This window comes from Chaetodon trifascialis, chromosome 5 (genome assembly GCF_039877785.1).
Source record: "Chaetodon trifascialis isolate fChaTrf1 chromosome 5, fChaTrf1.hap1, whole genome shotgun sequence".
Classification (NCBI taxonomy): Eukaryota; Metazoa; Chordata; class Actinopteri; order Chaetodontiformes; family Chaetodontidae; genus Chaetodon; species Chaetodon trifascialis.
This window is the reverse complement of record NC_092060.1, coordinates 26,685,619-26,699,405: the sequence shown is the minus strand read 5'-3', so window position 1 is coordinate 26,699,405 and position 13,787 is coordinate 26,685,619. Positions and strand designations below refer to the sequence as shown.

The 13,787-nt window shown below is 41.2% G+C and overlaps 2 protein-coding genes across 2 annotated transcripts; both read right to left on the bottom strand.

Moving 5' to 3' along the window:
- Window positions 1-638: 638 nt before the first annotated feature.
- On the bottom strand, window positions 639-2,668 carry nanos1 (nanos homolog 1). Its single transcript, XM_070963437.1, has one exon. It carries the CDS (start codon window positions 2,357-2,359, stop codon window positions 1,682-1,684), a length of 678 nt encoding a protein of 225 aa, XP_070819538.1. The 5' UTR covers window positions 2,360-2,668; the 3' UTR covers window positions 639-1,681.
- Window positions 2,669-8,555: 5,887 nt separating this feature from the next.
- On the bottom strand, window positions 8,556-11,575 carry LOC139331401 (cathepsin Z-like). Its single transcript, XM_070962863.1, has 6 exons — window positions 11,444-11,575; window positions 10,430-10,593; window positions 9,569-9,748; window positions 9,343-9,493; window positions 9,011-9,173; window positions 8,556-8,860 (listed from the first exon to the last, which is right to left on the bottom strand). Exons 1-6 carry the CDS (start codon window positions 11,557-11,559, stop codon window positions 8,735-8,737), a joined length of 900 nt encoding a protein of 299 aa, XP_070818964.1. The 5' UTR covers window positions 11,560-11,575; the 3' UTR covers window positions 8,556-8,734.
- Window positions 11,576-13,787: the final 2,212 nt, after the last annotated feature.

Here is a 13,787-nt window from a genome sequence, read left to right as displayed (position 1 = left end):
TTGAGTAAGAACATGACCACATAGATTCAAATATTTGATAAGTTTTTATTTCTCTAGTGGATTCATATGTTGTTATTCTGCACAGCAGCATACAGGAAATTGTGGTAAAATATAAATAACAAAGTTCAACAGTGTTTCTTTTTCTATTATTCATTTAATCAAAAAACCTCTGTTAAAAGTGGCAAATTTTGTCAGCCTTTTTCAGTATCCACTCTCTTGCACACTCTCAAGAATGTAACATTGAACAACTAAACTTTAAAAAGTATGGGCATAATCATTATTTACAGACAATCACCTTTTGGTGAGCAATGCTTATAGCTTCTTGGAAATTCACTTCCATAATGTTAAATGCAACAAAATGAAAATACAATTATGTTATACAAAGATCAAAAATACTATCAAAACCCTTATTATAAATGGCAGCACTATATCAATAAACTGCTGTTGACATTTTACATGTAAGTACAAAATCCTGTTGAGGTAGCGCCCTCTGAAGTCACTTGTAATGTTAAAATACTGAATAAACATCACTTTATATACAATACAGCAAATCTCTCTTCTTTCTTCAATGCAATTGTATTCCTTTGGTAAACAAAACTGTCAGAAATGTGCAGTCCTGCAAGTGACACTTTCAATCATACATTCACAACATTTTTGCATCTTTTTTTTTTTTTTTTTTTTTTTGGATTCTTCAGAAAAGGAAAAATGGGATTACATGTTGTTGTTTCCTAACATTCATTTGCTCTTTTTCACCCCCACACTCGGAGCGAAAGGTAAAATGGGACTCACTCTGCTTGGCAAAGCAGAGCAGACCTGCCCATGAGACTCTGTGGTGAATACACTGTCAGGGCAAAGCAAAACAAAATAACACCATAGAGAGTCAGAGAGACCTGACAGAGAAAAGAAATCCAGTGTGTCGCCCTTATTTGGGAATGTAAACATAAGAAAATGTAAGCTAGTATCTCTCATTTCTGACTGCTTGTAAAGTCAGGTGATGTTCTCATCACATAGGATTGGAAAAGAGGTTTGGCTTGGCAACAATTGATTATAATGTTCCCCGGAGAATATGAGCTCTAAACAGAGGCCACATTGTCTTTTCTTTTTCTTTTTTTTTTCGTCCTGCCTGCAGATTGAATGTCAACTTTTGGGAGCAAGTTGGAAAATATGTTGTGGAGTTTTTTAGGCAGGCAGATGGGATCAAAGAGTTCCTCCAGTCAGACGCACACAAGTACTCATTAATGACACATTCTTGAGCTTCTTTAATGGCAAACATAACTTTGGTTTTCTAAGACGAGAAAGAAAATCGCAGCGAGCTTAGCTCACCGTACAAAAATACTTGGTAGAAATATGACATTCATCCCCTTTGCCAATGTCAGTGTGTTTCCCTACATGACCAAAATACTTTTCTTAAAATGTATTCACACTTTGTGATTATTGATACATGTATTTATATGCACACGCTCAAATGACTACAAACTAGCAAGAAAAATAAATCCAATGTATAAAGCATAAAATTATTCTATGTGGATAAAAGAACTATAAAAATATAAGAGATCTTAGAGGAAAAAAAAAGGATAAAATCAATATGTTTATGAAACTGGGATAAAGGCTAGAGCCGAAATCAAAACAGTCATCTGGAAATTGTTCAGTGCAATTCAATTTACTTTAGAGTCATGTCTGTTTAGAATATTTTCATCCTCTTACCACCCACAGCCCTCCCTCCCTTTAATGGTCGCTGGGATGGTTGGTCTTTTGACAGTGGACAGTATTTTATCGTATGGGCATTGTCCCCGTTGGCACTGCAAAGGGGACAGGTATAAGCCCTCAGAATCGGGCACACAACCCTGCCGTCCGGGGTCTTCAGGACGTGAGAGCCGTACACCTCCTCGGGCGCTCCGTTATTTCGGCAGAAGACGCAGATTTTGGGCTCCTGCTTGCTCCTGGACGCGGGTTTGCGCATCTTCCTCTCCATGCCGAACAGATCGAACCCCGCGAAGCTCCCACCGAAGCCCACCTCTCGCTCCGGCTGGACACCGAGCTGGTTCTGGAAGGGACTCAGAATCGAGAAACGCTCCTTCAAGTCTAGGATGGAGGCGGGCGGGGGGCTCCCGGACGGGCAGCAGCAGTCCATGTGCCCGCTCTCACCAACGCCGCCCGCGATTACGCACGGACACGCCGGAGAATCGTCCAAGCCCAGGGTCGCTTTCAGGGACTCGGTGATGGAGTTGGGGTTCTGTGGCATGCTGAGCTTATTGTTTTTCGTAACCAAAGTCGTCAGGCCGAGATAGTCGTTCCAGAAATTAAAAGTGTAGTCATATGGACTGCGCGCATTCAAATAGTTGTGATTGAGAAAATCCATGGCCACTTCTGGTCGTTTGCTTGCGGTCAAAAGGCGAAACAACCAGTGTAATCCGTAAGGTCTTTGTAGCCAGAGTTCGTCTCCAGGAATGGTTCATGCACAGCGATGTGGTCTCCAGTGTTCCTGTTATGTTTGAGCGTCCTGCAAACAGGCTTTCTGGTTATAAGGACCAGGAGGGCGGGGCGCCCTTCCTTCAAAACCAAGTTTCTGATCAGGTTGAAAGCAGACTCCCTTTCTTCAAAGCCAGATTTAGACAGACTTGTTTTCTTGCAGGCGGGCGCTTTGTCGACATCGATCATCATGCCGGCGGTGGTGGATTCGGGCATTTTCATTTGAAAAAGTAGTTAGGAGTTAATGATTTGGGCAAGTGCGCAGCGAAATCATTTCGCGCACAAAGCCTAACTGCAGTTAATTACATTATTTCAGCGCGGCTACCAGTCAATTAGAGGAGGATGACTTGGCTCTTTGTTCCTTCTTGGTAGTAAAACATTACAATTCCGCATGTTTTGTGAATCAATACCGTTAATCATTGCGCGTGAATACCATCAACGCCAACTCGGGCGTTCACACAACCTTAACCCGTTGTGTGCCAAGAGCAGAGGGCCTTTGTTCCAGACAGCAGCCATCATATCACTGTCCTGGGAGAAATTATCTGTGCTGATGCTTCCTATTATGTTCAAATTGAATCAATATGAGACAAACCTATTAACCAAACCCTCATGTTTGCGTGTTTCCTCATGCTGAAGAGGTTTATGGCTCCATTTACTGGACATACCAATCTGCAGAGGGTGATTTTCAGTTCAAATAACCACTTTACGATGTGAACTTAATTATAATACAGTTGTCTTCTTTTTTGTCCTCAATAAAGGATGTTTTTCTTCATAACAGCACCTCCCACCAGCTGAAATGTGTTTAATGCAGGGAAATGGGATCGCCCTGTGTGCAGGTAGGCATAATCTGAGGAGTGCACATTGAAAATGTGCATCGACTATCTGCATTTAGTGTCGGAAAGTTTGATTTGCATGCAAAAAATAACATCTGCAGAACTTGCGTCACCTCTTTAGAATCAAAGCTTTGCTTGCTTCCAGAACTGTAAACCTCACAGGAGTAAACAAATCTCTGATGGCATCTTGGTGTGTATTAAACTCGTGTTTAGTTGTCAACATGCTGTCAGAAAATCCAGACAAAACACATCAGCACACAGTCATGATGCAACATGCCGAACGTTTTTTCAACAGGGGGCAGCATAGTGCAATTACAGGTCAGTCCATTTAAACCAAAGGACCCCTCCCTCCCCTATTTCCTCCCCTGAATGAATGAGAGTGCTAAACAAAACCTCCAGTAATGATGGCCACTGGCTGGAAGATGAAAGTCACCCATGATGTTCCACTGGCCAGATGTCATTAGCGGGCTACATTGTGATTCCAAAGAGGCAGCATGGTCATTTGGAGAGAAGAGCACACAACCAATGAAATTAGGACATGAATAATATAGAATACACATCTGGCATCTGCACGTTATGCACGTACATAATGTGAAGCAACATAATAAAAAACATATCAAGGCATATGTGCAGGGCTATTTGGCGTTGTTGAAGAGTCAGTTCACCCAAATTACAAAACAATATATATTCCCACTTATTTGTATGTCACCAGAGTTTTGTTTGTGGCACTAACAGCAACAGTGTCTCCATTCATCTGGGGAAGTTTCCATAGGGTCTGTTTCTTCGGCAGAAAGTAGTTCCTAACACAAATGTAACCATGACATGTTTAATTAATCTGAACAACAAGAAAAATCTAATTCACCTCTATTGTTTTGGGGTGGAGGCAAAAAATCTTTGTAATTTGGGTGAACTGACCCTTTAAGGTGAATCTGATGAATTAGTTTTGTTTGCCTTTTCTCATGTTTTATGACATTTTAAGGCCGCAAGAGTCCAACTCTTTCTGGAACCTACATGCAATCGGCCATCTGAGCATCATAAGCACACTGAAAGCAAAACAGGGCCAAAAATACTTGTATCTGAGTACCAAAACAACTTCCTTCCCACTCCTGTGGTATATACATGATATATTGATACGATTAGTTTGACAGATGAACAACATAACCACATTTTCAACACATAACGGGACGAGTCCAGTGACTCCAGACTACCAGAGCCATCCTGGTGTCAGCCTGATAGCTATACTTATCTAATAGAAAGTAAAACGATCAATTAAATGAGTTACCATCACATTATACCCCAACTTAAGTGGGTGGTGATGCAGGAATCAACATAATCACACCTTAAACTGATGTAGTTTGAAGTTTTTATCTCTTTTATCTTTAGTACGACTCTTGTCTCAATATTACATGAATGACCGTGAGCCTGTCTGTCTCTTCCCTAAACATCTGATTCACTCAGACATTTAGGTTATCTTGTATGACAGCCACATCTTAAGAGACTGTTTCTGTCCATATTGGAAACAGACATATCTGTTGCATATCATGCCGCCTTTAGCTATACCTTTACCTGAAAGCATTGAGTTGTGGCTTAAGGTCTGAAACATCAACAACACTCACAGTCATCCAAGTGGCATGGACCTCCAGTATAGCTGCCACATGGAGTTTTTCAGCATCAAAAAGCCATTTCTATGAAGAGCGTTAGGCTCTTATCATCTATTTTCATTCTTATTATAAGCACATATCTGGAGAGCTCATTGAATGTAGAGGGATATAGATAATCTGCTGCTCTTGTTTTCATAATAATGCACCTCTTTGGAGTCCATAAATGTATAATACGTGTCTCTACAATAATCCTGCCAATTATTTGAGCACACTGGCCCTTCATCAGTAACAGATTGTGATTCTTGAGGTAAAATCCAGAGGGAATATGAGGCAGTCATCCTAAACAGTTCACTCATTGCGGGCCTCTGATCCTGTGATGAAGTGGGCAGCTCAGGAATGTGGAAGCGGCCCTCTCGAAACAACGATAACACGAGTGACTGGTGTTCTAATTAAAACTTCTAGGGGGAGGCTGAGAACTCACTGACTTGGAAGGTTCGCATCTATTTTTAAGGGATCTAATAAGAATGCACTACCTTCGGAGACAGAGTGATAAAAGCAGAACAAAAGCACGGTTCAGTGAGCTCTGATGTTTCAGAGGCCGTTTCTCTCTGTTCTGTGTGTTCAGCAAGTTAGTTTGAAGTAGTATTGACTGCTCATTGGATTTTCACTCTCGAGCCCCCGTTCAGCTGGCGCAAAATATGAATTTTATGATGAAGCATTAATAATGTATGCAATCGCCAATTCTTTTTTTGCAAGCCAGGGCAGATTGTGCGAGCAGATTCCCGTCGTGCTGCGCTAACTGAAATATTCATGGCCATATTATTCCTTAATTTTGTTGTGACTAAGAGGGATTAATACTCATCCATTAACTAAAGCTAATTCTGCGGCCGCCTCGAGGTTGCATGAGTATATTGGAGTGGGAAGTGAGATTAGCAGTGGAATGATGCATAACATCAGCGTGGTGGCTATGGCTGTAAATCGACTTAGGAATCACACTGACTAAGTGATTGTTGTGTGTGTGTGTTTTTATACTTTATTTTTGGCTTGACAGGGGAAAAACAGATCATGAGGAAAAGTGGCGGCTGGCTGAGGAAGACACTTTGCTTTTAATGATCAAATCATATTTCCTGCACGGGCTCATTAGCAATACGAGACTTACGTCTACATTTTTTTTTGCTGTTTGTGCTTTAGATGTATTATGCAATGCAACTCAGATCAGACATGCCTTTTTGCTGAAGTTTGGGCTATGATAATGAGTGATTTATACCATCTCGTTGAGCTAATCTGCTTCATGCATTATGATTAGAATCAACACATTCTGCGCTGTGAGCCAGGCCGTGCATTTTGGCAAACAGGACGAGATTTGTCGCGTTTGGAGTGAAAAGTCTGCTCAATTCATATCCGAGACGATAAATGCATGATTGATGTTATTGTGGAATGCATGAAGAAATCTCTTATTGCATCTGCTCACATGGCTAGTAATAATTTAAATGCATCATTTGGGCATGTTTTGAATCATTAAGATTAGATAGGGTGTCTCTAACCTCTTAGGCTAAATCAGAGAACATGTTTTTATGTGAAATACCAGAATGTGTTCTGTGGCTCTCTGGTTATGGTTTGTTCTCTGTTGCTTATTTCATGAGGCAAGTTTCAGCAGCGGCCTTGGAGAGGCGAATGCATTGGGAAGGATTACACAAAGCACACACACAGGGAAGCTTTCTGCATATTCCTACACTCCTGCTAGAGGCAGCTGGCATGGATAAATCATTACAATGCCTTGCTCAAAGATACTTTAGAAGTGGATATTCCCTCCAACTCCAACTAAGCTGATAATCCAGGCCTCTGCAGCACTGGAACACCTCAGTAATGGTCTTCATATAACAACCACCTGCTCCATCTTCATGTTTACAGAGCGACATATTGATCACAGAAACAATACATAATGGGTTTGCAGGAATTGTTGAAAAATCAATTTTGCCATATTGATTGCTGTAATGAAGATGAATGCTGAATCGCTCAGTATGAAAATGGCTCGTGCATTTGCAACCTGCATTTTTCATACCATTTATTTGTCACACTAGAAAGACTGCCCTTTCTTTTTGACTCTCAGACCCAAAGATTACCATGTGTTTTCATTCACAGCCATTAGAGCTCTGTTTGTGATTATGCAAATGAGAAAACATGCAGGAAATTTAATCAGAGTGCAAATTTGATTTCACGTGAAAGATTGCTCGAGGGTGGGGGCTTGATCGCATAATATTGAGCAACCAAATTATGCTCAATATTTGTTTTCACAGTGGGCCTCCACTCGGACACACCACAGCTTTATAGGCTTAAGGTTTCCCTTGGTTTGGAGGCTTGAAGTTAACAGCGCTGTATAAGGTTTGATTATCCTTTGTTCTCCCCAGAGATGCTGAATGGAAACTGCAGTTAATGGGAAGCATTTCCATATCAGCAGCAAAGCATAGCAGCTTGTGTTGATGCATTTTTATTATAGTTGCATCCCCCGAACCAAATATCTAAGTGCTCAGTTTTCTTTTGTTCCCCAGATGAAGAGCAAGAAAATGGGCTCTTTGTAATTGCACATAAACTCAGAGGATGGCATTGTGCTGTTGTGTGTGTGCCACAGTAGATAACTAGTGATTAAACTGAATGTTACTCCAGAAGCATGACAGAACTGAAACTAATAAAGCATGTCAGTCAATAAGGGAGGTGGGTCTGTTTATCAAGCTCAGAGATGTAGAACAAACAAATGTCATTCAGCTTTTGAAAGAGACCGGCTCAGTTTAGTCGTCCTGCGACCTGAAGTCTCAAGGTAATAACAGGAGGGTTGTTGTATGTCATTCAAATAGTCTCAGCAAACAATTGCTGTAAGTGTACAGCTGTAAAGACTCCACAATTTTATATTTACTTTTGCAAATACCAGCTGTGCCTTTCAGTGTGCACAGGGCAGCAAATCAGGTGTACCAAGCCTTAAGAGTTTGCACCCAAAATGTAGTCTGTTATGATCCCATCAAATTCATCCCTTTTGCTGCAACCAGTGCCCTCCATTTGGTTCCATCTGTCTTTCAAAACCAGTTTCTTTTAGCAGCAATCTGAATGTACAAACTTTATTGATGAGTAATATTCAGCTTGTGAAGCTCTGAAACCCACCTAAAAACTGAATGTATGGGGCTTCGGAGTGGACATTTGTGTGTGTGGTGGTGGGGCTACTGGAGAGTGGACATCTCAGTCAACATCAGTTTCCTCATGAGTCCCTCAGCTGTATAGAAGTGCAACACTAAACCACAAAAGCACCCCTTTAGTGCAAGTGTGATGCAAGTTTTAAGAATCATGGGGAGGCAAAAATCCCAATATTTTCTGTACAAGCGACACAACATGCAACTGCAGTGATGGCTCCTTGGGCTGAATGATGTAAAAGGCTGAATGGAGGCAGTGACAAAAATAACTAAACCTTTGCTTAAAGCCTTTTTATTTTAGTCAACTCCAAAAAGCTTCTCCACCATGAAAAGCAACTTTCTGCAGCCTCTAATACCAGAAGTGACCCAACTGCAGACAGTGCCTTCTGCATTCCAGCTTGAGTCCACTGGAAAAGAATTTGATCATTTTAGACACTGCACCTTCACGTAGCACAGTCACAGGTCAAAGTTTGATGTTGCAAAAGCTCTTTTATTTCACTGACATGGCAATTCCAGTTCATTTGGCCCATAAACATAAGAATTTGAGGTGACTGCATGTAAAGACAAGATGTTACAATTGTGAAATCATGGATTAGAAATGAGGATTAAGGCATCGTTTCTGTCCAGTGTAGTTACACATGGTCCTTCACTTCTACAAGTAGGTTGAGGGTACGATCACATCTCCGTACATGCAGTCTTCCTCCAAAGCAAGATTGTAATTGCTTCCACTTCCTCCTTTGTAGGCACTTGTCACAATTCTGAGCCAGCCTCTCTCACCCTAGAGGGAGAAAAATCTCAAGGTCACTTGGATTATAAATCAAGTGCACCCACTGCATTTCATTCTAACATCCAATTTCTAAATGCCAAGTTTAAAAGCTACTGAACCATGCAGGGACTGAGGCTATTGAGTTACTATGAGATGACTCACCCATGGCTCTCCCCAGGAGTTACGCACAATCCAGTATTCAGTGCCATTTTCTACACCCCAGCCAGCAACCGTCACAATGTGGTTGATGGTAGGACTCTCAACATACTCGGAGTACAGACCCCCGGTGTACTCATCTAGTTTCTCTGTGGCCATGATTCCACAGCTGAGGGAAGAGGCATTCATGATGATTTGAGAACAGAAAGTGATTTGGCATTTATGACCATCGCTGGCAGAAATTGATGTGATTAACTGTCCTCAAAACTACGGTTGGGACATTTAAATTGCATTCATACAACTCCCTGCAAAACCATATAAACTTCAGCTTTGAAAACCTGATTGGTCCACCACTGTAGATTTCCACCATCATATTATCCCGTCCACTAACGTCTCCGAAGTCACCTACTTTCCATAAGGTGTAGTTTTTCACATTGTTGCATTTCCCAAAAGTGGTGCAAGTGCCACACGCATTGAATGGGTTACATTCTGAGGAGAAAAGAAAAGTGAATATAAAATCTCAGACCAGGTGAGTGAAACTGCACACTGCTGCTGAGGTCTTACTCTGGTCAATTGCCTGGTAGTTGTTGCAGGTCTCGTCAGGGATGCCATGTTTGTGGGCATACTCCCACACCCCTCCATGGTCTCCTCCGTGACAGGTGCCGGAGTCAGCGCAGTCGACCACGTGTTGGACAGAAATGTAAGCAGATGGCCATGTGCCTTTCCGCTTTATGTTGATACGATCTACACAAGGCAGAGAAAACAGTTCCCCACAAATGCAATATTTGTTTTGGAAAAGCTCAGCTCACGTCTCAAATGATTTTATCACTGCGGTTCCCATCTGTTTTGTCAAAAGATTTAATCTGCATACCATTCCTGAGAACAGACACCCCCCAGCAATGCCATGTCTAAATGGGTGAGCTCCAAAATTCAGGCTAAAGTCAGCATGATAGAAAGTGCACCACAGGTATGGGTTCACTGTATGACAACTATAGCAAGACTAGGTTCAGGCACATGGAGAGCCAAGTAGCTTTAGCATATTAACCTGTCCAGACCTGTGAACACTTGTCTAAAAATTAAGCCACAAATTAGTTTTGAACCTTCTCAACATGCTAAGCTACCTGCCAACACAAGGTTCATATTTAGCACAGATGTGAATGTACCAATCTTTCCATTTAACTGTTAGCAGAAGTATTTAATAGTAACTATTCAACCTGAACTATTTTGGTTTAAAAATGGAATTATGATGAAGGTGAATGGAATTCATTTGTGCCACTAGCGAATTCTAAAAATGAGGCATTCAGGGACCTCATGCGAGCAGTTTTACCTTGATTTGCTGTGCCAATAAATGCCAGTCAAAACATCTTTTGACTTAAACAGATATTTGACATAAGCTGGAAAAATCTCAATTCCCCAGAAACTGACCTGCCATTGCACTGGTGCTGCCATGAGCCCAGCAGGAGCCACAGTACTGAGGGATGTGCTGGTTACGAGTTGCACTGGCATAGTTGATGCCATTTACATTCCTCCAGTCCCAGGTCTTTGGCAGCTCGTCAAGGTTGAGAAGTTCATGAGGACGAGGTGCAGTTCTGTGAGAGACACTTTTCTTCAGTCATTTCACAATCAGTGAGATTTAAGGGCAGCGGGTTCACAGCAACACAGCTTTGAAATACATATCCACCAAGGGAAGGCAACTATGGTGAGACAGGCAAAAGAAAAAAAAAAATGACAGGTGAGTGCAGTGTACTCATCACCAATCAGACACTGAGGAATCTGATCAAGATTGCAAGTTTCAACTAAGTCTAAAATTAATCCCAGCTACTGAAAGAAGGGCATTAAAATCAAGTCAAACATGAAAAAAAAAAATTACATAATGCTATTAGTGACCAAGGCTGCAGGCAAACCTCACGTAGATTGAGCACTTAAGAAGTCAACCACCTCATATGTAAACTCTATTCCTGTATTGTCTTGACTATGGGATTAATTGTGCAAACGACATCTTCCTGGGCAAACCTTCCTCTCCGTACAAGTCCCGGCATCTCCACTGGCAAAATTAACATCAACCACCTGTAGCCTAGAAATAAGCTTGTTCAGGGCAGTGCAGAGCCTGTGAAGTGCAGTCAAGGGCAAAAACAGCCTTAAGAATCAACTTCAAAAGGAGTGGAGTTTTAAACATAATTTGGAAACCTGAAGTCTAGTAGCATGAGTGGGATTTATCCTCAGAACATGTATCTAAGAAATCAGTTCAGACATCTCCAAAGTACAGAGAGAAAACCTTTCAAAATTCCTTTAGACATCAAACCTCAGTCTACCTGCATATACATAATTGAACAAAACTGGTTACAATTTGATTTGCTGCCTTCTGATAAAGTCTAACAGGTGAAAACACAGAAAGCTAGAGAAATAAAGCACCAAACATTGAAACTTAAAGCAACTCACTTCACCCCAAAATTGATATTCCTGGGCACCGGCTTGTAACAACTTGGCTTATTGCTAAAAAAGTGTCTTGCTGAAATTGCAGATGTCATGAGCAGGAAAACAAAAATGAGAGTCATGTTGAGCCACAGAGAATCAAACTACAAAACACTTTGGTTTGGCATAAATAGCCCACCGACCGACCAGCGGAGAGAGAGCCAGCCTGCAGTGTGTCATCAAGCTAATCAGCCTTTATTGATCTCACCTGGCATTTGCTCTGATTTAGTGCAGGTTAAAGAGAAGATGAGTGAGCGTGTTCTATCAGATTATCAGACTATCAGATTAGCTGCAAAGCACATGTTGGCCAGCTACTACATGTTCACTGTTTTTGTAGCCAAAACATCCTTTGCGATACTTAACACTGAGAGACAATTCAATGCTGCAAATGGACTAAAGCCTCATGTTTCAATGTTTTTAGCTGTGAAATGTGAAAAATGAATGAATGTGCTGGATTTTCCTTGGCCAAAACGCCTCCCAGCGTCTTTCCGCTGTGATTGTGTTACACTGATAATCACAATGGAAGTCAAAAAATACAACAGACTGAGTCCAGTTCAGTATCACTCTGAGGATGTTGATATTTTGGAGTAGCTGTGACAGCAGATTGATCTTCAGCGTGAGATGGAGAACAGGATCGCTCCATAAATGCAGTTTTTGTTTAAGAAATTCTATTAATTCCAAAGCTATCTTCTCAAAAGCTGTTTTTAAGTTATATTGATGCACAGAAACTCATCATTATGTTGCCTCATTCCCATGTGTCACATTCTCTTTTTGTTTATGCTTTTGCAGCCTCTGTGATAACAAAGACTTTATCAGGCTTCGCTGTGAGACGGCAAACAGAGCATGATACTAATCGACTGCCTGCCATCCTCTCCCATCTGCAGGAATAGAAAGTCATATTTAATGCGTTGATTAAAATCTAATCCCTCCATGTGAGTCGGAGATGAAAGTAATTTTCGTGTAATGGAGACTATTAATATTTAGATATAGAGAGGAAACCAGATCCCATATTTGCAATCAGCTGGAGGATGGTAAATGATATTTAAGGTTGCAGTGAACTGGAAGCCAGAGTGTGCTATGCAAATAAGTTTGATTCTTTTCCAATTAACATTTTTCTTTCTTCTCATATATTAATGTATGTTTTTCAGATTTCGCTCTCTTTTTCAGTTTTAGAATGAAACCCTCTCGTTTATCATGTATCAGGTTATTTATCATTTATCCACTGGCTGTGTCTTCTCATCGTGACACACCACAGCTTAACCTGATATACACTGCAGTATGTATACGGCCAAAAGTATGTGGACTCATCTGCCCCCATTCCTTTTGTGTTCTTTTGCCCTGGGGCCCTTAGGCCCAGTGAAGGAAACTCTTCATGCTACAGTAAACAATGGTATTTTAGGCAGCAGTGTGCTGGCTGGCCTGCCCAGAGCCTGGACCTCAGCTGTATCCAACACTTTTTGGATGAACTGGAACGGCGACTGTGAGCCAGGCTTTATCACCCAACATCAGTGCTGGACCTCACTAAGGCTCTTCAGGCTGAATGGGGGCAAATCCCAGGTTCCAGCATCTTATGGAAAGCCTGAAACTGGAGATGTGGAGGCTGTTAAAGCAGCAGATTAATACCCATGGATTTGGAATGACATGTTCGACAACCACACTGAAGACTTTAGAGGTTTTCTATAAGACGCTGAGAGCATTTTTCAATCTTTCAAAAGGTTTAAGTCCTTGACATGATGTTGATGAGGCTATTCCCCATTACCTCTGCCTGCCACTGATGGTGGCTTTGGAGTAAAACTAGTAAAACTGAAAGCTTAAAAAGATATGCAGATATGCTGCTCTGTCTTCTTTTGGAGCAACTCGACTCTTACATAAAGATGAAATAAATGGATGTCCACATACTTTTGACCGTGTAGTGTTTCTTTCCTTTGATGCATTACACACTGTAACTCTTGCATGAGATGAAAAACTTTATGACTCATTGAGCTGATTTTCATGTTTTAAATTTCAGTTGAGGGTTTGCGTCTTTAATGATAGAAGAAAAATTCAGTGAATATGTGTCCAGAAAACTAAGACAAGGCTGCTTCTAAAGACTTAACTTTTATGTTGGCTCCACAAGGTTTTTACTTACTGACAACTGAAACTGGAAAACTGCAAAATTCATGTAAAATATGCTTCGAAGGAGATGGAAAAATCTCTCCAACTTGAGATATATTTAACACAAACGTCAGCGTGAAAATAAGCTTAGAAAAGGCTTCACATGATCCAGATGGTGTTTTTCTTCTGCTGTTTCTTGTGATTGGCTCACTTAAAT

Bases quoted from the DNA above. Each gene is read 5' to 3' on its own strand.
- nanos1 (XM_070963437.1), bottom strand. From the start codon at position 2,359: ATGGATTTTCTCAATCACAACTATTTGAATGCGCGCAGTCCATATGAC.
- LOC139331401 (XM_070962863.1), bottom strand. From the start codon at position 11,559: ATGACTCTCATTTTTGTTTTCCTGCTCATGACATCTGCAATTTCAGCA. The intron at 10,594-11,443 runs GTGAGTTGCTTT...TGTCTCTCACAG, and splicing joins AATATCAATTTTGGGGTGAA to AACTGCACCTCGTCCTCATG. The intron at 8,861-9,010 runs GTGAGTCATCTC...TTCTCCCTCTAG, and splicing joins ACTCCTGGGGAGAGCCATGG to GGTGAGAGAGGCTGGCTCAG.